At 50.8% G+C, this 25,972-nt stretch overlaps 1 protein-coding gene across 2 annotated transcripts in view; it reads left to right on the top strand.

Moving 5' to 3' along the window:
• The first annotated feature begins 418 nt into the window (after positions 1–418).
• tmem235b (transmembrane protein 235b) overlaps positions 419–25,972 on the top strand; it is a 78,999-nt gene continuing 53,445 nt past the window's right edge. For both annotated transcript variants that reach the window (XM_072483583.1, XM_072483582.1), the window contains exon 1: positions 419–761. In XM_072483583.1, the coding sequence (XP_072339684.1) occupies positions 512–761 (250 nt within the window). In that variant the 5' untranslated portion in view covers positions 419–511. The remainder of the gene's footprint in view (positions 762–25,972) is intronic.

Below are 25,972 nucleotides of genomic sequence, written 5' to 3'. Positions count from 1 at the left end.
GTAACGTGCCAAAAAAAGTTTGGACTAATGTAAATACCGCGATCAGCTGCCTAGGCAAGAACCAGGACACATCAAAGAAAGAAAGAATTGTGTAAACCTTTCGATCATCAAACAATTGTACCTGCTGCAGCTTTCCTGTTCCATGTTCCCTGTGTATTATCGCCACCAATCATTGGCGAGGTCTATTAAGGGCTATAAATGCACCCTGTCGCCAGGAATGTGCCCTGTAACCAGCCAGTGGGTTAACCATCTGCTTGTAAAACCTTTTGAATTGATTGCCAAAGCGTTGGAAATTGAAATTGATTCGGTAAAGAAAGGCGAGTATAATGCAGGAGACCATCTATAAATGGAACTCGTTATGACGGAGGGTGGGGAGGAGAGGAGGGAATTTAACATCCAACTGCAGACATTTTCTGCCTTTCAAAGCGTTCGCCTAATTTCTCCTCATCTCTAATTGCGAGGAAGATTGCCACGGATGGGAGTGGTGTGAGCGCAGTGTCTGCACAGGGACATGCAGAAAGGGGAGGACTGCAGTGATAAAGGCACCTCGCCTGCCACACTGAGCGATATTTGGAACAGGATGACTGTGGGAATAGTCTGCCTGACCGCTGGCTTAACGGGACTCTCAAGTTTTGTGTTTCTGACGGTGGCGATCGGTACGGATTATTGGTATGTCATCGACGTCTCAAACTCCAGGTATAGCTATGGGGAGGATTGGGAAGATTTAAACTCCCATTCTGGTCTCTGGAGGATTTGCGAAGGTAGGGAAATCTAGAGGACAGCGATTCTTCAAGTTATATTTCATCGGGGTAGTAACTTGTGAGTGGGAAACGATGGGACATTTCGGAAGGGTTAACAGCCCTGGGTGTTGTAATGAACCATGTTAGTTTCACTGTGTGTGGCTGCAGTCTCACCCAGCTGTGGACTGGACATTGCACCTGTCTAAACACTGTCTGACCAATTGACACATAGCGAGCAGCACTTTCTCATCATCAGACCTGAACTTCCATCCCGTTTTCTTCCCGTCTTTGCTATGAAATTATTGCTGTCGGTACAAAAATAGTCATTCCCCGAAATTAGCCTGGATTTCAAAGATAGACACAGCTGGTTTTCCGGGATAGTAACTATCTCCCCAATTCAAACATTGGAGTTCAAACCCTGTCCAGCATTTAACATAAAAAAACGAGCCTTTTTACAGGACGGGGACAACTTTATTTTCTTTCTAGAAGGCAGCAATTGCAGTCACATTGAAAAATATTTCGAAAAGTAAATCTTAATAAAATTCGAGGTGAAGCATGCTGTTAATCTCCAGTCTCGGGTGGCGATTTAGATGTGAATGATAGGTCGCATAATTACTAACAGAAAAATAGGGCGCAAAATCATAATCAGCAAAAGGCAAATGGACATTTTCAAGGCTCCAGAACACTGTTTCACTGGGCTGGCCAAATCCAATCTACACATTCTGTGTCTCAGAATGTAGGAATGCTGTCGCAATAAGGTCCTTATATATATTGTGGCTTTGAGAGGAAAATTAAAATGCCCTTTTTCCTCCAGCCACTTCGGGAGAAGCAATAAAACAATTTGAATGTATTTGCTGGTAAAATTTGGGGTTATTCGGGAGCTGCTGGCTTGCAACAGGGCTCTATTGGATCAGCAAGTATTTAGTTTAGGGCGGTGTCTGTGACTGGCTCCGGTGTGCAGACCAAGATAAGCATTGCAGATCTGTACAGCCATCTGAGCTGGATCCCAGCTAATCCCTGCGGTCCTCCCTATTGATTCTGTTTCTGATCATTCTAGAAAATAATGTAACTGGCGTGGATTGATGTGGAATGAATGCAGTCCAGCAACATTCTCAGACTGGAAGTTGGTCTGGCTGGACCACATAGAGCATAGAAAACATAGCAGCAGGAGGAGGTCATTCGGCCCTTCTAACCTTCCCCCAGTCATTCATTATGATCATTATCATCCAACTCAATAGGCTGATCCTGTTTCTTCCCCACCCCACCCCCATATCCTTCAATCCCCTTTGCCCCAAGAGCTATATCTAACTGCTTCTTGAAAACATACAGGGCGGGATTCTTCATCCCACCACACACGTTTTCTGGTGCGTTGCACCCCCGCCGACAGCGGGATTTTCCGTCCCGGCAGCCGGCCAATGGTGTTTCCCATTGTGGGCACCCCTACGCTATCGGTAAATCCGCAGGCGTTAGTGCGCTGCCGGCGAAATGGAGGATCCCGCCGACGGAGAATCCAGCCCACAATGTTGTGGCCTCAACTGCTTTCCGTGGTAGTGAGTTCCACAGGCTCACCACTCTCTGGGTGAAAAAATGTCTCCTCATCTCAGCCCTAAATGGTCTACCCCAAATCCTCAGACTGTGACCCCTGCTTCTGGACACCCCCACCATCAGGAACATCCTTCTTGTATCTACCCTGTCCAGTCCTGTTAGACCTTTGTAGGTTTCTATGAGATTGCCCCTCATTTTTCTGAACTCCAGTGAATACAATCCTAACCGACTCCATCTTTCCTCATAGGTCAGCCCCGGCAAGAGCATCCTTCCTCAGATAAGGAAACCAAAACTGCGTACAATATTCCAAGTGTGGCTTCACCAAGGCCCTGTACATTTGCAGCAAGACATCCCTGATCCTGAACTTGAATGTCAGGTCCTACTCTCATCTACTATCATCCCGGAATGCAAAGATGACTTTTGGTGTCTTTTCTCTACTGTAAGCTTCTTTTCTTATGCTCCTCTACCCTGTCTCCTCCACGCTCACCAAACAAGTGTGAGGAACCCATGGACTTCTTCATCATTAAGATTGAGACCATCTGATCAGCTGTCTCTGCCATTTCCCTTCCTTTCGACCAATGGATTAAATTTCTTAAAGATTCTCCAATGCCTGAATTTGCATCTTTCTGTAATCCCTCTTCCATCTCCCTTCATGCACTCTCTCAGCTCATTTTGCCCATAAAACCACTTTCTGCTCCCTTGACCCAATTCTGACTAAACCATTGACCACCCAATGTTCCTTGTTTGGTTCCATGTCAGCTCACAGTGTTTCCCCAGGTCTCCTTCTCCTTCTGATCTGCTGCCTTCACCTCACTCCATTAAAAAAAATCCTTGATCCCTATGTTGCAAACAGCCATTCCATCTTCAACATCTCTTTCCACTCCAAAGTCCTTGAATGTGCTGTCACCTTCCAAATCGATGCCCATTTTTCCTGGAATTTCATGTTTGAATCCCTCTACCAGGTGTCCACCTTTGCCACAGCACTGCAACACCAGCAACAACATTACCAACATCTATGTACTTCAGTTCCTTAAACCAACCCATATTTTGATTTAAAGGCAGGCTAAACCTGCATTGCAGATCAAAACCTTTTATACTTTGGAAACTTCACAGCCAGAGAAAATCAGACCCTCTGTATCTGAATGTTTTACTTATTTTATAAAAAGAAACCCAGGCATGGACGTAATGAAATAAATCCAAGATTTCATAGTTCATGATTCTCAGAACCATCTCCTTTAAAACAATTACAGAAGTGATTGATGAAGATCCAAGTCTATGTTCTTGTAGTCTCATTGTAACCGTGTTAGAGCAGGGACACTTCTTAACCTTTATACTTTCTAACTCTGCCTGTGATGCTCTTGGCTGTTAGCTGAATCCACAATTAATCACATTAGAGGTACTAATGATGTGCTTTATTTCAGTAAAGATCACTGAGATCTCTGATGTGCTTCTGATCAATACTTTCAAACACTCGCTAGCATTGATGGTTACAAAGTGCTTTAGGGTGTGCTGTGTTTTTTCAAAGGTGATTATACAAAAATAATGTTACTGAGATGATACCGCACTGTTCTGACCCTGGTCTCCTTCTGATTTATCATTGCCCCCTCTTATTTCTTATCTATATACTGTTCCTTGGCACCATATGTAATTCAGGTTCCACATGAACACTGTTGATACCCAGCTTGATATCACCACCACCTCTTTTTAGCCCTCTGTTGCTTCCATGTTGTCCAACTGTGCGTCCAACAATGAAGCGCATCGTGCTAGGCTTGGTCTGGAAAGTTCATAGCAGTAATAATCTGCAATAAGAGAGAGTCCAACTATCTTCTCTTGGCATTGCCATTCATAAATCCCCACAATAAATATCCTGGGTTGGAGGTCACCATTGAAGTTCACCTAGATCAGTAACTATAACAGTAGTAAAGAAGCTGGGTATTCTCTGGTTAGTGACTCACCTCCTCAAAGCTATTCCATCACCTACAACGTACAAGTCAACAGTGTGATGGCATACTCTCCATTTGTCTGGATAAGAGAAGCTGTAACAATACTTATGAAGCTGGATACCATTGAGGCTAAACAGCCTGCTTAATTGGGAACCTACTCATTTCTTTAAACATTCACTCCCTCCACCATCAGCCCAAAATGACCACAATGTGTACAGTGTATAAGATGCACTGCAGCAACTCGCCAAGACTCCTTCTGCAGTACCTTCCAATTGCATGACTGTTACCAACTAGAAGGACAAGGGCAGAAGATGCACAGGAACACCACCATCTGAAAACTCTCCTCAAAGCCACACACCATCCTGATTTGGAAATTTATCAGCATTTCTTCAGGTAGTTGGATCAAAATTCTGGAACTGTCTAAAAGCACTGTTGGTATACATATATCACATGAACATCACCACCATGTTCTCAAGGGCAATTAAGGATGGGCAATAAACGTGGCCTTGTCAGTGATGCCTACATCTCTTGAATGAATAAAAACACAATCCAATCAAGGCAATTAGACATTAGTCTCCTGCTGGAAACTCTGTTCCCTCAGCACCAATTCCACACTCGGCTATCCCAGTGCTTTTCTGCTCTGACACTTATTGCAAGGATTGTGGGGCGAGGCAGGTGGAGGGCAGGTCACAGGTGGATAACCCTTGGTAGCTGGGTGAGAGATCACCTTGGAGGGGCTGCAGTGAGAGACTGGAGGTGGCAGATATACCCTGGATGTGCGATGAAGGTAATTCATCTTCCTGCACTGCTGCCCTATCCTCTTCTGGAGTGAGCTGGCACGCACTAATGCAGCTATAGCCTCCCAGGCGGGGATGGTCACCTTGCTGGTCGGATGCTTCCTAGAGTACAGGTACAGGACGTCCTGCTTCTACTGCACTCCATCCAAAGTCTGGTCAGAACTCCCTCTGAGAATCTTGGTGTAGGTTTCTTGGCTGCCACCCCTCCAGTGGATCTGGAACAAGTGGGGAGGAATTTAAATGAAGCTCCCCAGTGACTGCAGTGTTTAAGTTTCCCCGGGGTGAGTGAATCAGCGGGAGGCTGCCAAAAGCGCGGCGTGATTCAAGTGGCGAGAAAAAACTATTCTTTAATAGGCTTAAAATAATTCTTTGAGAAATTTGCACTGTTTTTCTCACCAGTTCTGATACTCTGCCAATTTTTGGTAAGATTCCACCCGGGGTTTTTCCGGCTGTTGGGCCTGGCTGGAAAACCCACCAATTCCTCTGGTTATGACCTCGTTAATTGTGCACCTGGGTGTTTTGCGCTGTATTCAGTGGTGTGACAGGTCTGGATGGTATGTAGCCTGCCATCGTGTCTGGGTGCCATGTTGAACATCGCTGGCCCACTATTGAAGAAAGAAGGTGGACCATCTGAAAATGAAGATGTATCTCTGGGAGCACTCTGAGACCGGAAGATGGACTTCTTGAGAAAGAAGATGGATCCCTGGGAATATTCGGAGGCCGGAAGATGGATCCCCCTCAAGGACACTGAACTTGGAGGGCCCACCTGCACATGCTCCCCCCCACCCATTGGTGTTCCAGGTCCAGGGTTGCAAGCGACCTCCATCCTGAACTCCGGAGGAAGCCCCAGGCATTGTTCAGGTAAGTCCCGACATCTGCATTCAACGTTATTCCAAATATGTTTCACACTGACATGGTTCCCTGCTGGCATGACAGAGAATCTGGCATGCGGGGGGGGAGGGTTGGGCCTTTATCTGCATCCTGTTGACAGGATACAAAGGGGTTCACTGCGGCCTCTGGCGGGTTTTCCAGCCGCCATGGCAGGCACCAGCAGAAGATCCTGCTATAAATTCACGCCGACATCAAACCAATATCTGGGCCTCCTGTCATATTATTTGCCCACACTCACCTGCCATGGGAGGGTTGGGACAATTCCGTCCATTGGTGTTTTCATTCAGCCTTGTTCATTTGCTCTGCTCTGCCATGATCTGATTGAATGGCGAAGCAGGCTCGAAGGGCTGAATTACCTACTTCTACTCCTAATTCCTATGTTCCTATGCCTACTCTCAATCCTAATATACTAATTCTATTGCAAAACACAGTAACAATTTAATCGCGCCTGTTGTAAAATTATTAACTAATTTTTCACCATCATAATGCATAATCATAAATATCAGTGAGAAATGAAGTTTTGAATTGAGCAAATATGATGAGCAGTGAACAGATCAAAAGCCAGGTTTGCTGACAATATCGGGCAGATTATAGTGACCCTGTGAGGGAGAATAAGAAAGTTTGACAAGTCTGAAGGGTTTCAATAAATAAACAGCAGATCCAGTTACCAGGGAATTGAGGGTCAAAGCTGTCTTTTATATTTATTATAGGGAAGGATTCCAATTGAAAGAAAAATATAAATATGAGTCTAGGTCATAACTTCCTCTTTTTCTAAGGCACCTAGAGGATAATCTGATCTTTCAGCATATTATTTGATTTGAAATTATTTTGTGTAACCATAATGTGCCATGCGTTTTGGATCTTGCCTTAGATGGTCTCTTGTTTACTGTGAAACTGGATGTTATCATTAGTTGTCTGATCATTTTGTATTCAAAATGTGCTTGTATTGCCCAATAGTTAATTATGCAGTTGTGCAACCCTGGAGTGTAACAATGTGACTGCCAGATGATCAGAATTGGATTTCCTGCACATGTCCTGACGTATATCTTTGCAATCTTTTCAAGGGCAAACTAACACTAGGTGAGACAAGTTAGACGTGAATGGCCAAGCTGATTTATTTTACAGATAGCAAGTGAACATAAACTAAAGACAAAATAAGCTTTTATAAGGTGACGAAGGAGTCCACATCGAGTAGTTCAAAGAAACCTAGCTTATTTACAATAACTTTTATATACATCACACGGTTGATCCCTCCTGGGTCTGGCTTGCCAGTGCCTAACTGGCCAGCTTTATATGCCATACAGCTATACATTGTTTAGAGGTACCCCACTCCCTTAACAGGGGAGCTCATAGTCTACCAGGTTCACAGAGAGGTTAACTGTTCCCACCTCGTAAGATACTTGCAGGTTCTAACATCCCTCTCCCCAAAGGTCCAAAGAATCCTCCAACATCTGTGGGGAAAGAGGGCACCGAATTCTCTTTGTGCCTGGTCAGACATCGCACATCCAAGGTGCCGGATCGGGAGCCATGCACCTGAAAGGCGGATGCCGCTTCCATTTGGAACGTCGCAGTGGTTGCTCCGCCGCTGAACTATTGACTCCCCATCGGAGATTTCCGATGCTTGAGTTTCCATCTCTGAATTAGTGTCCATGACCTCAGTCATCTCGCCATCTAGACCCACTCGGGGTCCCGTTAGGGGCTGCTGTGGCCTCAGAGTCTGCTGAATGAAATATTTACGCTCACAAGGAAGCTGTCAAAGAAGTGGTCGTCTGGACCGAATGTGATCAAGATGCTTTTGCATGACCCGACTGTGGTGATCTCATGGTTGTGTTGTAATTCACCGATTGACCACTAGAAGTCTCATTAGTATATAAGTGAATGGTAGAGTCAGGTGACTGCAGACTGACTGAAGAGCCAGAAGAGAAAGGTTGCTTGTGCATGATCATACTGTTATTCATCTATTGTTTTGTATATAGTTGACCCACGGTTAATGTTAATAAATTGTTTATAGCTTTAGCTATAAGTGTTCTTGTAATATAAATCAAGCCACCCGACAGGAACATTACATGGTACCAGGGCTGGATTGTATTAAACACAAAAAAAAACTATCAGCCTGCCACGAGGTCCAGAGATTTGAAGATTTTGCAGACTGCCAGAATTAACAGCAGGGAGTCATTGAAACCACCAATTAGTCTCATATTTCATGGTAATGTGGACAACAATTTAATCTGTTTCTTACTGCAGTAAATTTAGGACATCAATCAGATTTGTGTAAGGTAGCGATGCTCCTAACAGCGGCAGACCCAAAGCAATTGCTGTGTTTAATACGTTTAAATTTGCAAACGATGAAGATAGTAAAAATTTTAGCAAAGTAAATTGAAGATTTGATGCACGTTGCAGCCCCAGAAGAATGAAATTCATGAGTGCTATGTGTTTAGATCACGTTTACAGAAGACAGGAGAGTCCATAGACCATTTCATCACTGATTTAAAGTTAAAAGCTAAAATCTGTAATTTTTCTGCGGTGGAATCTTCAATGATTTGGGACCAGCTTGTGTTTGGTGTGAATGAAAATAAGCTGAGAGAACAGTTGCTGAAGGAATCAGTGCTGTCTTTGGAACAAACAGTTAAGATTTGTCAGGCTCACGAACTAGCAGCACAGCATTCTGAAATGGCGGCGTCTTCTTGGAGGAAAGCACCTTTTTCCAAAGAGGCGGGAAACTTCAGAAAAAAAGGTGGGAAAGTTCCTGCAGCTCCTCACACACCAACAAACAGGTTAAAGAGCAGGACAAAGTATTTTTGTGTTAAAGATGTGGTCAAAGGCACAAATTAAGGCAGTGTCCAGAGCTTGGCAAATTTTGTCCCAGATGCAAAGGAAAAAAATCACTTTGCTCAGAATTGTTACTCTAAGATCAAACCCAGATCAGTCAGCACAGTGGAAGACACAGTCTCCAGTGATGAAACATCATTGTTTGTTGGAGTAATAACCAAGAAGAAGAATTTTGGAGACATCAAATCATTCTCCAGCATTAAAAAAAATGCAAACTGATACTCCATTTAAAATATCATAATCATTATTAAATAAATGTGGTCGAAGTGGCTACCACTTGAAGTGAACGGTACAGTAATCCAATTGAAGTTAGACACTGGTGCCAAAGCCAATTTAATCAGCATGATTGATTTAAATTAGAAGAATTCACAAAATATCTCAGAGATTATAATGGTTCAAGCATTAAATGTTATGGGGCTTGTGACCTGAGTGTGGTGGTGACGAATAGAGTTTATCCCGTCCCTTTCTGTATTGTATCCGAGGGCTTGGATTCGTTATTAGGTGATCAGCCCTGTGAACAATTAGGTCTCGTGCAGTTGCTATATAGTATCCACAAAGGATTTGATCAACATTCAGACGATTCTGAGAACATTATCAGCAAATTCAGTGATAGGTTCACAGGTTTTGGTATACTACTATTGACCTACAAGATACAACTCAAAGAGGATTCAAAACCTGTGAGGCACCAAGAAGAGTACATGAACCTCTTCGGGATCGTCTCAAAAAGGAGCTCGACAGAATGACAAAATTAAAAGTAATCAGAAAGATAGAAGAACCTACCGATTTGATAAACTCCATAGTTTGTGTTTCCTAAAGGTCTTAATGAGAATATCAGATGAGAATATTACCAAATACTAAAGTGCGCGGAAATCACATGATGGCTGGTGCACAATTCTTTATGAAACTTGATACATCTCAAGGTTTCTGGCAATTAAAGCTAGAACAATAAAGTACAAAATACTGCACTTTTAATATGCCATTTGGATGGTATTGCTTTTTGAGAATGCCGTTTGGCATAATTTCGGCATCAGAAATCTTTCACCGTACCATGGAGTACATAATCGAAGGCGTACATGTGTACGTGGATGATATCATCATTTGGGGCTCAACCATTGAAGAGCACAATACGAAGTTGCTTAAAGGTCTCCGGAGCGACAGAAGAAATGGGCTGAAGCTCAACAAGCAAAAGTGCCAATTTGGATTAACTGAGGTCACATTCCTAGGTAACAAGCTCTCATCGCATGGCATTGAACCTGACAAGGACAAAATCCAAGCAATTCTCAACATGCCAAACCACATGACAAGAAAGCCATCTTAAGAGTGATGGGTACAATCAATTTTTTAAAAGAAAATATTAAAAATAAATAAATTTAGAGTACCCCAATTCATTTTTTCTAATTAAGGGGCATTTCCAATTAATGGGCAATTTAGCGTGGCCAATCCATCTACCCTGCACATCTTTGGGTTGTGGGGGCAAAACAGGGAGAATGTGCAAACTCCACACGGACAGTGGCCCAGGGCCGGGATCGAACCTGGGACCTTGGTGCCGTGAGGCAGCAGTGCTAACCACTGTGCCACCCTGCTGCCCAGGTATGATCAGTTTTATAGGAACATTAGTTCCAAACCTGTCAGCAAAAACAACACATCTACGTGAACTCCTGCACAAGACAAGAGATTTCACTTGGACTGAGCAACGTGAGCAAGAGTGGAAGAAGCTCAAGACTTCACTAACCACCACGCCAGTTCTCACATTTTTTATCCCACCTAAGTAGATTGAAATGTCAACAAATGCGTCCAAAGGTGTTCTGAGAGTAGTTCTTCTGCAACTCAAACATGACAGTTGCAAACCAGTCGCGTATGCATCACGATCCATGACGACAACCGAGCAGCGGTACGCTCAAATCGAGAAAGAATGCCTGGGTTTGTTGTAGGCTTGGGGAAATTCCACGGCTACATGTATGGGCTTCCAACTTTCACAATTGGGACAGATCATCGTCCTTTGGTTAACATCATCATGAAAAATCTCAACCAGATGTCTCCGTGCATTCAGAGGTTGATGATGAAGTTACAAGGCTAGGACTTCAATCTCATCTACATGCCAGGCAAATATTTGTTCTTAGCAGATGCATTATCGAGAGCGGCGATACAAAATATTAGGAGTGAAATTGCTGAAGATGTAGACCTGCATGTCAATCTTATTTCCACACTACTACTAGTATCAGATATGAAACTATGTGAGATCCAAGAAGAGACCAGGAAGGATCAAACTCTTCAAGAGGTGATGAGGAACATCAACTCACACTGGCCCAGAGGTCAATGTATGGAGTTCTACAATATAAGATCTGAACTCAGTATTATTGACACCCTTGCAGCTCCTGGTTGTGGTGCACTTTCGCACCTATGTCAGGTAAAATCATACGAAGGCGGGTTTAAAGCCTACGTCCCATCAGCAGCTAACCACTGCGCCACCGTGCCACCCCCATTGAAGTAAATAAATATAATCTAATAGCTATTGTTGAGTCCTGGTGACAAGATTGGGTGCTGAATATTGAGGGGTGTATTAAAGAAGGAAAAGAAGGCAAACAAACTAATTGAGCTCGGGTTGACAGGTTTTTGGGTGCTGATAGATTTAAAAGCGATGGCAAGAGAGGTAGTAGATGCGTTGGTCTTAATTAACCAAAATGTTCTTTATTCTGGAAAGGTTCCATCAGCTAGAGAGTAGCAAATATAACCCCTCTATTCAAGGAGGAATTAAGGCACAAAATAGGGAACTGATAGGCCAGTTAGTTTGATATCTGTTATGGAGAAGGTGCTGGAATCGATTATTAGGAGGTTGTACCTGGACACTTCGAAAAACTCAAAATAATAGGGAAGAGTCAGCGTGGTTTTGTGAAAGGGAAATCATGTTTAATCAATTTCTTAGAGTTCTTTGATGGAGTAACATGTGTTGTGGAAACTTGGATTTCCAGAAGACATTTGATGAAATACCACATCGAAGGTTATTGCGGGAAATGAAAGGTCATGGTGTAGGGGGTAACATATTACGCTGGAGAGAAGATTGTTTGGCTGGCAGAAAACAGAGAGTATGCATAAATGGGTCTTTTTCTGATTGATAAGATGTGATATCTTGCAGGGGTCTGTGCTGGGGCCTCAACATTTCATAATTTATATCAACAACTTAAATAAGCGGAATTAAGGCATGATAACTAAATTTGCAGATGACACAAAGATAAATAGGAAAGTATGTTGTGAAGAGGACATAAGAAGAGATTGAAGATATATATAGATACATTGAGTGATTGGGCAAAACTCTAGAAGATGGAGTACAATGTAGGAAAATGTGAAGTTGTTCATTTTGGCAGGAAGAATAAAAAAGGAAGAGCATTATTTAAATGGAGAATGGCTGCAAAATTCTGAGGTGCCGAGGGATCTGGGTGTTCTAGTGCATGAGTCACGAAAGTTGGTTTGCAGGTACAGCAAGTAATCAAGAATGCTATCCTTTATTAAGAGAGGAATTGAACATATAAATAAGAATGTTATGCGTCAGTTACATAGGGCATTGGTGAGACAACATCTCAAATACAGTGTGTTAGTTTTGGCTTCTTGTTTAAGGAAGGATGCAAATGCGTCAGAAATTATTCAAAGGAGGTTTACTAGATGGAGACCTGGAATGAGCGGGTTGTCTTATGAGAAAATGTGGAAAGACTTGTTTTCACTGGAAAAGTGAGGGGTGACTTGACTGAAGTGATCTTGACAAGGTGGGTGTGGGAAGAATGTTTCCTCTTATTGGTGAGTCCAGAACTAGAGAGCATTGTTTTAAAATTAGGGTCACTCTTTTAAACAGCGATGAGGAGAATTTTTTTCTCTGCGAGAGTTGAGCAACTTTGGAACACTGCCTCAAAAGGTGGAGGAGGCGGGGTCATTGACTACCTTTAAAGGTGGAGGTAGATAGATTCTTGTTAGTCAAGGGAATCAACAGTTATTGGGCATGGATGGGAATGTGGAATTTGAAACGAACAGAAGATCAGCCATGATCTTATTGAATGGTGGACCAGGCTCGAGGGGCCAAATAGCCTACTTCTCCTATTTCATATGTTCGTATTCTCCAAATGACTGAGTGCGACAAAAGTGGGATTGTTGCTTATTTAAGGAGCTGACAGAACACAGACAAAATGCACAAAGTTAATATCAATTCTCACAGGGACAAAATGTGCAAAATTCAAAGAGCTAAAATGACTTTCACCCGTTTTGGCTCTGACCAAAAAATAGTATTGTTGGTTTTAATAAAAGGATAGGTACATTTTGTCATTTCAAAATCTCTTTTCTTGAATAGGATTTGTAATTAAGACATCGAAAGAATGAAGTAGAAAAGACTGCAAAAAGCGTCATTGGTCAGATTAACTTATTTAGAAAGTATTACAATTTTAGATTTTTGCAGTACAATTTTCTCTCCTGAATGGTTCTGCAATTCCTCCAACAATTGTTCATTACCTCCATGGTCCCAAAAGCTTTATTTTTATGTAATTTGCCCTTGCATAGTGCTGTGAGCCTAAGGGTTAACAGTTGTCTTTACTTAAAGTGATCTATTGACTGAATTAAATGGAGCACCACGCAGCAATATCCCACTCCCTTAGGAATACTAGAAATTAGATTCAAATCAGATTTTAAAGGCTAAACAACTAATACATTTATTTTTTGCTAAATGGAAACATGAAGTTGGGTGAACGTTAATGCCATAATATAAATATTGAGGAAAGTCTGTACTGGGTCAATTATCCAATTACTGATAGTAAGCACTCCTTTCTAAATAAATACAATCATCCTCTCCATTTGAAAACAATAACCATCTTGATTACTAGCAAAATTGATCCATTCATCATTACATTTTCTTGTGCTGATCTCTGTATTGAGGCAAAATATCATATCACAATACATTGAACAGTGTCTCCCAGGTAAGGAGCAATGCACAAATCTTCCCTTTATTCAAACAACGCAATTGGTCATATCTAATGAACAAAAGCAACCTCATATTTTTAACCCCTCAATTCCTCTGAGGTCAAGATGAACATACTATTTTATTGTTACTTTGCAGTTATATCACAGAGAAATGCTCCATAACAATTGTATATATGCAGACACGCCTCTTAAATCCACCAATCCAATCAACACGTAAATAACATTTTTATTTGTGAATACCAAAATACCCCATTTCTGATCAAAGGAAACATTTAGGGCAGCATGGTAGCATAGTGGTTAGCACAATTACTTCACAGCTCCAGGGTCCCAGGTTCAATTCCCGGCTTGGGTCACTGTCTGTGCAGAGTCTGCACGTTCTCCCCGTGTGTGCGTGGGTTTCCTCCGCATGTTCTGGTTTCCTCCCACAGTCCAAAGATGTGCAGGTGGATTGGCCATGCTAAATTGCCCTTAGAGTCCAAAATTGCCCTTAGTGTTGGGTGGGGTTACTAGGTTATGGAGATAGATTGGAGGTGTGGGCTTGGGTAGGGTGCTCTTTCCAATAGCCGGTGCAGACTCGATGGGCTGAATGACCTCCTTCTGTACTGTAAATACTATGATATTAGAAACAAAACAATTTAAGATTTGTGGCACGAAGGAATTAATGAAATATGATACACCAGAAAATGCACAAAGAAGATTCAATGACATTGTAATCCCTCACTTAAAAGACCAAGGTACAAATTGTGTTCATTCCAGGGTAATACATCTCAAATGCTCTGAAGACAGAAACATTCACTCTTTTCAATTTGCAACACACTCGGTGGTTGGCATTCATGTTCTGTGAGAATACATATGAAATTTGTACATAATTGTGTACATGAGGGCGGCATGGTAATGCAGTGGTTAGCACTGCTGCCTCACGGCGCCGAGGTCCCAGGTTCAATCCCGGCTCTCGGTCACTGTCCGTGTGGAGTTTGCACATTCTCCCCATGTCTGCGTCGGTGTCGCCCCCACAACCCAAAGATGTGCAGGGTAGGTGGATTAGCCACGCTAAATTGCTCCTTAATTGGAAAAAATGAATTGGGTACTCTAAATTTGTAAAAAAAAATAATTGTGTACATGATGGTGACCAGTTTCAAACAACATTACAGTGCAACATCCACTAAATACAAGTTTGCTTTAAAATTAGTCAAGTAATAAAGTACTCCTGGACTTATTCGATAGGCTATTAGTCAAAGATTGCTCAGTTAAACATAATGAAGGATAAGGATTCATATTTAGTTTTTGGATTCATAATCAAAGTCACCCAAAATTTAGATAGTTAACCACCCATTATCCAGTAAGAACTCTGTCATTGGTACAATTCTGTTCTACTGGTGATTATTTATTTAACACACCATTTTTTAAAATACATTTAGAGTACCAAATTATTTTTTTTCCAATTAAGGGGCAATTTAGCGTGGCCAATCCACCTACCCTGCACATTATTTTGGGGGGTGAAACCCACGCAAACACGGGGAGAATGTGCAAACTCCACACAGACAGTGACCCAGAGCTGGGATCGAACCTGGGACCTCGGCGCCCTGAGGCTGCAGGGCTAACCCACTGCGCCACCGTGCTGCCCCTCTTGGTTGGCTTTCTGGACATCAAGTAAACATATAGGGTGGAATTTTCCTGAAGAATGTCACCCAGGGCCCAATGAGCACCTCGAGGGAGAAGGAACCACTGGAGCTCATCCCAGGACCTCCCCCAAGGAGACTTTGGTAGTCCCCCCCCCGCCTCCTGACACTGGCGCATCTGAGGGGCAATGGGCAAAACAGGGTGACACGGCATCACAAGTAACACCTGAAGGTTGGCTATGTCCCTCCAGATCCAAGCCCTCCAGAGGATGCCCACCAAGGGCATCTCAGACTACATGGTGCAGAAGTCAGCTGGCCACCTCCACCTCTGATGTGCACCCTGGTAACACACCTAGATGTAGTGGTAGGCTTTGTAAGATTAAGGAGTTCTAGGTGCACAAGAGTGGGCACAGGTTAAGTTAGGCACCGGTTGTTAGGGTTTGAACAATGTGTTGCTATTACTAGCCACCAAAATAAAATCTTTTAAAGATCAAAGCCTTAAGGCCTCACTGTCTTTGACCCTTCTGCCACATGGAAAGGTCATCACCCCATCTGAACTCAGCTCTCCCCACAGGCCCTCAAAGCTGAGGGTAAGACCCAATGACACCCTCAGTGAGAGACTCTCTAGCAGACCTCGGCTATCACTCAGTAAACCCTCCACCTTTCCCCTCTTCCCCCTTTGGAGCTGCAGAACAAAGGAATGTTCCCCCGCTCCCTCACTCAGACAGGAGACCGGGAATCAGTCAGCACACCGACAGGAGTCAGACATCAGCAGAGCATGAGGAGCATCGCAGCTTTCCTCACTGTGAATCGTCATCACCCTCCTGCCTTGACATGAGATTTACAAACGTGACCAATGCAGGCCCAGCATCCTGATCAGATGCTAATTAACCCTTCTGCGGGGGGGGGGGGGGGGGGGGGGGGGGTGTTGGAGTACTTTGCGGGGGGGGTGATTTGTGGAGATGCTGGACAACAATCCTCACTAGGCGGTGGGCAGCACTGTGCTGCAGGGGTTAGCACTGCTGCCCCACGGCGCCGAGGACCCAGTTTCATCCCGCCCCTGGGTCACTGTCCGTATGGATTTTGCACTTTCTCCCCCTGTCTGTGTGGGTCTCACCCCCACAACCCAAAAGATGTGCAGGGTAGATGAATTGGTCACGCTAAACTACCCCTTAATCGGGAAAATAAATGACAAACAATCCTCCTATTGGGAGAACATGGAAGCGATGAGGGCATCCCTGGTCTTCCTGCCCATGCGCACCCTTGCCGCTGCCTGTCCTCCGTCCTCCTCGGGCATCCACACATCTCCCTCCTGGTCCACCTCCTCATCAGAGGAAGTGACACGTTCTTCCTCATCCTCCTCCAGGATGTCACCCTGCTGCTGTGCCAAGTTGTGGAGGGCACAGCAAACCAGGGCAATGTGGCAGAACCTCTGGGGACTGTACTGCAGGACCGCACCAATCAAACTATGTACTTGTTGCGGACACCTTGTGGTCCTGCGTTTGTGCCCAAGCACAGATTGGCATTTAACCAGTATCCTCCGCCTCCTTCAGGGGCCATGCCGTACGAGGGTATTGGTAACCATGGTCTTCCATTGGATCGGTACCTGATTATGGTTGGCAAAGTACTGCAGTGCTTTGCCCTTGCCGTCTGCAGTCTGGCTGACCAGGAATCATCAGGCACATTGGAAGGATTTACAGGCTGATTGTCAACCTGTGTGGCCACATAATGAACACACCTTCTGTGGGCAGAGGTAGGGATGTTACCCACTGCTCCACAAGACGTCTGCCAGTGTCACAAAAACTCAACTTAAAGTCACTGTAGAATGTGGCATGAGTGGGTTTAGCCCTGTCATTTAATGATTCCTGAAATTGTTCACAATGGTTTTGGTATCTCACAAGAAGTAGGATGGAATAAATAAAACCACTCAGGAGAGTTTAAAATATTTTTTGCATTTCTGCTGAAGGCAGTTTGAGGGAAAGCAGATTGAAAGATTGGACTTGTTTGGTTTAATGGTTCTTGTTCCTAAGGAGTGTCAAATTCTACTCTTATGTTCTTCTTTTGAGTGTGAAAGAACATTCTTTTTTGTGTTTATATTTCTTGAATTTCCCTGCAGCACACACCAATCCCAGCTCAGAGGCTGGGCAGGGATCCTGGGCGCCATTCTCCGACCCCCCAGAGGGTCGGAGAATGGCCGTTGGCTGCCGTGAATCCCGCCCCCGCCGGTTGCCGAAGTCTCCGAAGGGAGAAAAGTCGGCGGGGCGTTAATGTCGCCGCTGCCGCGGAGAATGTCACGGGTCTGCGCAAGGCAGCCGATTTTCGGCCTGCCGATATTCTCCCTTCCGGATGGGCTGAAGTCCCGTCGACGTGATGACCGTTCACGTCGACGTGAATCAAACCTCCTTTTCATCGGCGTGACCCGGTGCTCCAGGCTCACGCCGACCAGCGTGGAGGTGAGTGACGGCCTGGGGGGTTGGCTCTGGGCAGGCGATGGCGTGGCCGCAGTCTGATTGCGTGAGGAGGGGTGTGTCTCGGGTTGTGTGTGTGTGTGTGCGGCGGGGGGGGGGGGGGGGGTGGTTAGAGTAGGCTGGGCTCCGGGGGAGTGCTGGGAGGGGGTCCGTGCCGAGGTGGAGGTTGGGGGGGGGGGGGGCGTGCCGGGGTGGAGGTTGGGGGTTGGGGGGGGGTCCGTGCTGGGGTGGAGGTTGGGGGGGGGTCCGTGCTGGGGTGGAGGTTGTGGGGGAGTCCGTGCTGTGCCGGGGTGGAGGTTGGGGGGGGGTCCGTGCTGGGGTGGAGGTTGGGAGGGTCCGTGCCGGGGTGGAGGTTGGGGGGGGGGTCCGTGCTGGGGTGGAGGTTGGGGGGGGGGTCCGTGTCGTGCCGGGGTGGAGGTTGGGGGTTGGGGGGGGGTCTGTGCTGGAGTGGAGGTTGGGGGGTGGTCCGTGCTGGGGTGGAGGTTGGGGGGGGGTCCGTGCCGTGCCGGGGTGGAGGTTGGGGGGGTCCGTGCTGGGGTGGAGGTTGGGGGGGTCCGTGCCGGGGTGGAGGTTGGTAGGGGGGTCCGTGCTGGGGTGGAGGTTGGGGGGGGGTCCGTGCTGGGGTGGAGGTTGGGGGGGGTCCGTGCTGGGGTGGAGGTTGGGGGGGGGTCCGTGCCGTGCCGGGGTGGAGGTTGGGGGTTGGGGGGGGGGTCCGTGCTGGGGTGGAGGTTGGGGGGCGGGGTCCGTGCCGGGGTGGAGGTTGGGGGGGGTCCGTGCTGGGGTGGAGGTTGGGGGGGGGTCCGTGCTGGGGTGGAGGTTGGGGGGGTCCGTGCCGGGGTGGAGGTTGGGGGGGTTCTGTGCTGGGGTGGAGGTTGGGGGTTGGGGGGGGGATCCGTGCTGGGGTGGAGGTTGGGGGGGTGGTCCATGCTGGGGTGGAGGTTGGGGGGGGTCCGTGCCGTGCCGGGGTGGAGGTTGGGGGGGGGGGTCCGTGCCGGGGTGGAGGTTGGGGGTTGGGGGGGGGGTCCGTGCTGGGGTGGAGGTTGGGGGTTGGGGGGGGATCCGTGCTGGGGTGGAGGTTGGGGGGGTGGTCCGTGCTGGGGTGGAGTTTGGGGGGGGGTCCGTGCCGTGCCGGGGTGGAGGTTGGGGGGGGGGGTCCGTGCTGGGGTGGAGGTTGGGGGGGGGGTCCGTGCCGGGGTGGAGGTTGGGGGTTGGGGGGGGTCCGTGCTGGGGTGGAGGTTGGGGGGGGGTCCGTGCTGGGGTGGAGGTTGGGGGGGGTCCGTGCCGTGCCGGGGTGGAGGTTGGGGGGGGGTCCGTGCTGGGGTGGAGGTTGGGGGGGGGTCCGTGCTGGGGTGGAGGTTGGGGGGGGTCCGTGCCGTGCCGGGGTGGAGGTTGGGGGTTGGGGGGGGGGGTCCGTGCTGGGGTGGAGGTTGGGGGGGGGTCCGTGCTGGGGTGGAGGTTGGGGGGGGTCCGTGCTGGGTGGAGGTTGGGGGGGGTCCGTGCCGTGCCGGGGTGGAGGTTGGGTGTTGGGGGGGGGGTCCGTGCTGGGGTGGAGGTTGGGGCGGGGGTCCGTGCTGCGGTGGCGGTTGGGGGGGGGTCCGTGCCGGGGTGGAGGTTGGGGGTTGGGGGGGGTCCGTGCTGGGGTGGAGGTTGGGGGGGGGGTCCGTGCTGGGGTGGAGGTTGGGGGGGGTCCGTGCCGTGCCGGGGTGGAGGTTGGGGGGGGTCCGTGCTGGGGTGGAGGTTGGGGGGGCTCCGTGCCGGGGTGGAGGTTGGGGGGGGATCCGTGCTGGGGTGGAGGTTGGGGGGGGGGGGTCCGTGCCGGGGTGGAGGTTGGGGGTTGGGGGGGGTCCGTGCTGGGGTGGAGGTTGGGGGGGGTCCGTGCTGGGGCGGAGGTTGGGGGGGGGTCCGTGCCGTGCCGGGGTGGAGGTTGGGGGGGGGTCCGTGCTGGAGTGGAGGTTGGGGGGGGGGGTCCGTGCCGGGGTGGATGTTGGGGGTTGGGGCGGGTCCGTGCTGGGGTGGAGGTTGGGGGGGGGTCCATGCCATGCCGGGGTGGAAATTGGGGGGGGGGTCCATGCTGGGGTGGAGGTTGGAGGGGGGGTCCGTGCCGGGGTGGAGGTTGGGGGTTGGGGGGGGGTCCGTGCTGGGGTGGAGGTTGTGGGGGGGTCCGTGCTGGGGTGGAGGTTGGGGGGGGTCCGTGCCGTGCCGGGGTGGAGGTTGGGGGTTGGGGGGGTTCGTGCTGGGGTGGAGGTTGGGGGGGGGGGGGGTCCGTGCTGGGGTGGAGGTTGGGGGGGGGGGTCCGTGCCGGGGTGGAGGTTGGGGGTTGGGGGGAGGGTCCGTGCTGGGGTGGAGGTTGGGGGGGGTCCGTGCCGAGGAGGGGGATGGGAGGGCAAGTGAGTTGGTCCACCTGGCCAGGTGCCAGCCTCCAACAGTTGGACCCATGCGGTCCATGCCACCTGGCTGGGGGGAGGAGGGGATATGGGCAATGATGACATGTCGTCGTTCCCCTTCCCCCCACCAGGCCGTCATGTTTTCAGATCATCCAGCGATGTTGGCCGCCGTGGTGGCAGCTGCTCATGTCTATGTTGCCCTGGATGAGGAGGAGGAGGAGGAGGAGCATGCCAGAGAGGCGGCGCAGGCTGCCGCAGAGGGGTAGGCGGCAGCCGCCCAGGCTGGAGGGACACCTGACTGACAGGACGAGGAGGGGGAGGAGGACGTCGCGGCCCCACGGCAACGGAGGCACCCGAGGGCGCCCGTGTGTACCGGCCCCGGCAGTCATACCAGGACCTCACGGACCGGGAATGCAGGAGGAGACTCCGGATGAGCCGGGAAACCGTGGCACACATCTGCCACCTGCTGGCACACCTGTCACCGCGTGGCACTGGCGGGGGACACCCTCTCCCCGTGTCCGTCAAGGTTACGGTGGCCCTGAACTTTTATGCAACGGGGTCATTCCAGGCACCGAGTGGGGACCTGTCCGGCATATCGCAGACATCGGTGCACCGGTGCATCCGGGCAGTGACAGATGGCGCACCGCTACATCCGCTTCCCCGTGGACCAGGCCAGCCAAGATGCCCGGGCCGTGGGCTTCTATGCCGTTGCCGGGTTCCCCATGGTCCAGGGCGCGATCGATGGGATGCACGTCGCCGTGCGGCCACCTGCAGATAACAGGGCCGTGTTCACTAATAGGAAGGGGACCTATTCGATGAACGTACAGGTGGTCGGCGACCACCGCATGATGATCCTGCACGTCTGCGCCCGTCACCCAGGCAGTGTACACTACTCATTCGTGTTGTCGCGGTCATCCATCCCCGGCATGTACGAGGGACGCCATCCCCGGCTGAGGGGCTGGTTGCTGGGCGACAGGAGCTACCCATTGCGATCGTGGCTGATGATGCCTGTACGGAGGCCACGCAATGAGGCGGAGAACCGCTACAATGATGCCCATGTAGCGACAAGGGGAGTGATCGAGAGGTGCTTTGGTGTGCTGAAGATGCGTTTCAGGTGCCTGGACCTCTCTGGGGGCGCCCTCCAGTATCGGTCAGATAGGGTCGGCCGCATCATTGTGGTGTGCTGCGTCCTGCACAACATAGCCCAGCAGAGGGGCGATGTGCCGCAGGCAGAGGAGGGCGGAGTGGAGGAGCAGCAGGAAGAGGCCCAGTCCTCCCCAGATGAGGGGGATGGGGGCAATGGTCAGGGCAGACGGGGTAGACACAGGCGGGTGGCTGTCCACCGTTACCGGCTGGCCCAGCGGGCACGGGACAGACTGATAGACGCCCGCTTCACTGACTAGATGGGCGTGGGAATCGGGTAGTATGGCCACAGACCGCACACCATGGCAACAGCCGACCACCCACACCCCCCACCCATCCACCCACCCAGCACCCTCACCCCCCTCCCCAACCCCACCCACCCCACCCGCATGCACACCACCCACCCCCCCCCCCCCCCCCATTGCCGATCCACCTGCGGCACAACGGGCCGGGCTCACACAGTTGTGGGTGGACGCGTGTCTAACGCAGGCCATGGAGGATGATGACAACCCGCCCTGCGATGAGCCCCTGGCTCAACATCGTTGGACTATGTCTGACCCATGGCCACAGTACCACCATCCACCCGGACCATCCCTGCATGCGGCTGTGACACTGCAGCGCACGGTCCCGTCCTCTGCCCGGGGGATGTTGATGGCGGCCCAGGGGGAAGGGGGCAGACTCACCTGGGGCTGAGGTAAGACCACCCCTCACACACACACTTGCGCTCAACGTACATGACACCCCCGCACACTTTGGACAGAGCACAAAGGCAGCTTCGGTAGGTGTAACATTGACTTTAATAACCAAAGGAGTTCATGCACGTGCCCTAGCCCCTAAAACTCATCTGTGCCCTGCACCCATGCCAACTTACTCAGTGTCTAATTGTTTGGCCTTACGGGCCCTTTGACTACATCTACGTGGTTCCCCAGACGGTACAGTAGAACTGGAGGTGGACTCCTGTGATTCCTGCCCTCTGACACTGGATCCCTTTGGCGGCCGTTTCCTGGGGCGTCCTGGCCTAGATGGGCCAGGCTGCGGCCCGGGCGACTGGGATGGCGAGCTGCCAGCCTGTCCTGCCCGTTGCCCACCCGATGCACCTGGGACGGAAGGGGGGGAATCCGAGGTGTCGCGGTGTACCGGGACCTCCCCTACAGAGGGAGCCGGGACGGACCACACCACCTCCTCCTCCCTCGGGGTGCCCGATGGCCCCCAGGCCTCTACATGGGTGGGGGATGCGAACGGACTGGCCATCCGACGCCCCCCCGACATCTGGCGCTGCCAGTCCTGGAGGCCCGTGCTGGTATCGACAGGGGTCTGCAGGTTTGCAGCCATGGAGCCCAGGGGGTTGGCAAACCCTGTCTGTGACAGTACGACGCCGGCTCGCACATGGCCACTGATCTCGATGCCCTCAGCGATGGCCTGCAGAGACTGGGCCATGGCCTGCAGAGACTGGGCTATGGCGTTGAGCGCCTCTGCCATCTGGCGCTGGCACTGGCTCATGGCGTCCTGTGAGAGGGCAGCCATTTCCTGGGCCACAGACGCCGCCTGCACGGAAGGCCCCAGGCCTCGCAAACCGTTCCCCATGTCTGACACCGTCGCACCCATTGCCTCCACCGCGGACGCCACCCGTGCGGTGTCAGCCTGGGTGGCACGCATGACCGGCACCACTCCCAGCTCCTGGACGCGGGTGGACTCCTCCACCTGCGACCGCAGCCGCCGCAAGCCGCCCGTCACCCTCTTCGCTCGTCCCCGGGTCGGTGGTTGCATCGGATCTATGTGTGGGTGTGGTAACTGCAGGAACCCGGGATCCATCTGGGCGGCAGATGTTCGCTTGGGCTGGGCTGCCCTCCGACCGCCCGGTCCCTCTGCTGCTCCTACCTCCACCTGCTGTACCGGGACGGCTGTGTTGTGCGCACCAGTGAGTGTACCAGACGCCTCATCACTAAAGTGCCCAACCGTGGTGAGTGTTTCTGCGATGGTGGAGGGTGTTGGTGACAGCAGTGGCGTTGTGTCGTGCTCTTCGTCCCACTCTGAGTCCATGGCACTTTGGGGTGGGGGTTCGTCTCCACCCATCCACTCTGAGTCACTGTCCGGTATTTCGTCTTCCTGGGTAGTGCTGTCCCGGGTAGGGGTGTCCTGGGTAGTGGTGTCCTGGGTAGTGGTGTCCTGGGTAGTGGTGTCCTGGGTAGTGGTGTCCTGGCTTGGATGTGACGGGGGCCTGTGGCTGCCCCCCTCGTCGCTGGGTGGTCGCTCCCGCACGTGACGGGGGTGTCGTCTCCCTGTTGCTCCAGGTCTCTCCGTCTCCCGTGGTGTGCGAGGGGCATCCTGCGGGCGTCGCATGCCGGAGGGTCCGGGTCTCTCCGTCTCCCGTGGTCTCCGAGGGGCATCCTGCGGGCGTCGCATGCTGGAGGGTGCGGGTCTCTCCGTCTCCTGTGGTCTCCGAGGGGCATCCTGCGGGCGACGTGCATCTGCGGGGATGGGTGCCTGGACGTTTGGTCCTGCGATACACAATGAAGCATGCATGGTTAGACATCAGGCAGTGATCAGGTGATACGGGGGAGGGGGATATAGGGCAGGGGGGATATGGGGACGGGCTGTCGGTGGCTCACTCGCTAGTACGCCCCCGACCTCTGCATCAGCAACCTCCCGGTCCTCAGGTCCGCCAGCCAGTTCCAGGGCCCTTTCCTCGTGTACGGTCAGTGGCCTCTCATCAGCGGGCCCTCCTCCAGTCCTCACATGCTCCCTATTGTTGTGTGCGCGCTTCTCCTGTGGGGGGGGGGCGGGGCAGGAGTAAAAGGCAACAGTGTTAGGCAGGTATATGAATGCACGCCATCGGTTGCGCGTGCATTGCAGAGGTTAAGGTTAGGGCTGGATTCACTTGGGGATATAGGGGATATGGGGGAGGGGGGATATGGGGGAGGGGGGATATGGGGGAGGGGGGATATGGGGGATATGGGGAGGGGGGATATGGGGGAGGGGGGATATGGGGAGGGGGGATATGGGGGAGGGGGGATATGGGGGAGGGGGATATGGGGGAGGGGGGATATGAGGGATATGGAGGAGGGGGGATATGGGGGAGGGGGGGATATGGGGGAGGGGGGATATGGGGGAGGGGGGATATGGGGGAGGGGGATATGGGGAGGGGGGATATGGGGGATATGCGGGAGGGGGGATATGGGGGAGGGGGGATATGGGGAGGGCGGGATATGGGGGATATGGGGAGGGGGGGATATGGGGAGGGGGGATATGAGGGAGGGGGATATGGGGGATATGGGGGAGGGGGGATATGGGGGAGGGGGGATATGGGGAGGCTCACCCTGCCTGCTCTGACGAGGTCGTTCACCTTCTTGTGGCACTGGGTGCCTGTCCGTGGTGTCAGGGCCACAGCAGTGACGGCCTCTGCCACTTCCCTCCACAGACGCCGGCTGTGGCGTGGGGCAACTCTGCGGCCGTGCCCGGGATACAGGGCGTCCCTCCTCTGCTCCACCGCGTCCAGGAGCGCCTCCACATCGCATGACTCGAACCTCGGGGCTGAGCGACGGCCAGCCATCCAGTCGGGTGTTGCGGTCGGGTGTTGCGGTCGGGTGGGGGGGGAGCAGCGCGGCCTTATGAGCCGTCACGCCGTGCAGCGCGTATGACGCTGCACGGCGTGAACCACTGCACAAGCGCGGATCCCGTTATGTCGCTGCTAGCCCATTTTGGGCCGGAGACTATCGACCCATTTTTCCGACGTGACGCAAGTCGGATTTGCGCCGTTTTTTGCGCCGATCGGCGGACTTTCCACCGATAACGGAGAATTTTGCCCCCTGTTCTGAGGCCTCAACCAGTAGATTTTGATATGGCCACTGGAGAGTGCCAGATTAAGATTAACAAGCATCGTCTCTCTGAGGTCTGTGTGGTTCCAGGATAACATCTGGCGACAGAAGTTATGAATCAAATCAACTGTCTATGGTAGACTTTTCTAATCCAATAATGAGCTTGAATGTGCTTTGCACTGGTTGTCTGTGGGTTTTCACTGGTTAAAGCCCACAGTAACCCTTGGGAGTCTGGATACTCTCTATCACTACGACCCTTGGGAATCTGGATACCCTCTATCACTACGACCCTTGGGAATCTGGATACCCTCTATCACCACAACCCTCGGGAGTCTGGATACTCTATCACTACGACCCTCGGGAGTCTGGGTACCCTCTATCACTACGACCCTCGGGAGTCTGGATACCCTCTATCACTACGACCCTCGGGAATCTGGATACCCTCTATCACTATGACTCTCGGGAGTCTGGATACCCTTTATCACTACGATTCTCGGGAGTCTGGATATGCTCTATCACTACGACCCTCGGGAGTCTGTATACGTTCTATCACTACAACCCTCGGGAGACTGGATACCCTCTATCACTATGACCCGTGGGAGTCTGGATACCCTCTATCACTACAACCCTCGGGAGTCTGGATACCCTCTATCACTATGACCCTTGGGTGTCTGGATACGTTCTATCACTATAACCCTCGGGAATCTGGATACCCTCTATCACTACGACTGGAACCAGATAAAGAACAAAGAACAAAGAAATGTACAGCACAAGAACAGGCCCTTCGGCCCTCCAAGCCCGTGCCGACCATGCTGCCCGACTAAACTACAATCTTCTACACT

The sequence above is a fragment of the Scyliorhinus torazame genome, chromosome 18 (genome assembly GCF_047496885.1).
Source record: "Scyliorhinus torazame isolate Kashiwa2021f chromosome 18, sScyTor2.1, whole genome shotgun sequence".
NCBI lineage: Eukaryota > Metazoa > Chordata > Chondrichthyes > Carcharhiniformes > Scyliorhinidae > Scyliorhinus > Scyliorhinus torazame.
The sequence above is the reverse complement of the archived record's forward strand: the minus strand, read 5'-3'. Positions and strand labels throughout refer to the sequence as shown.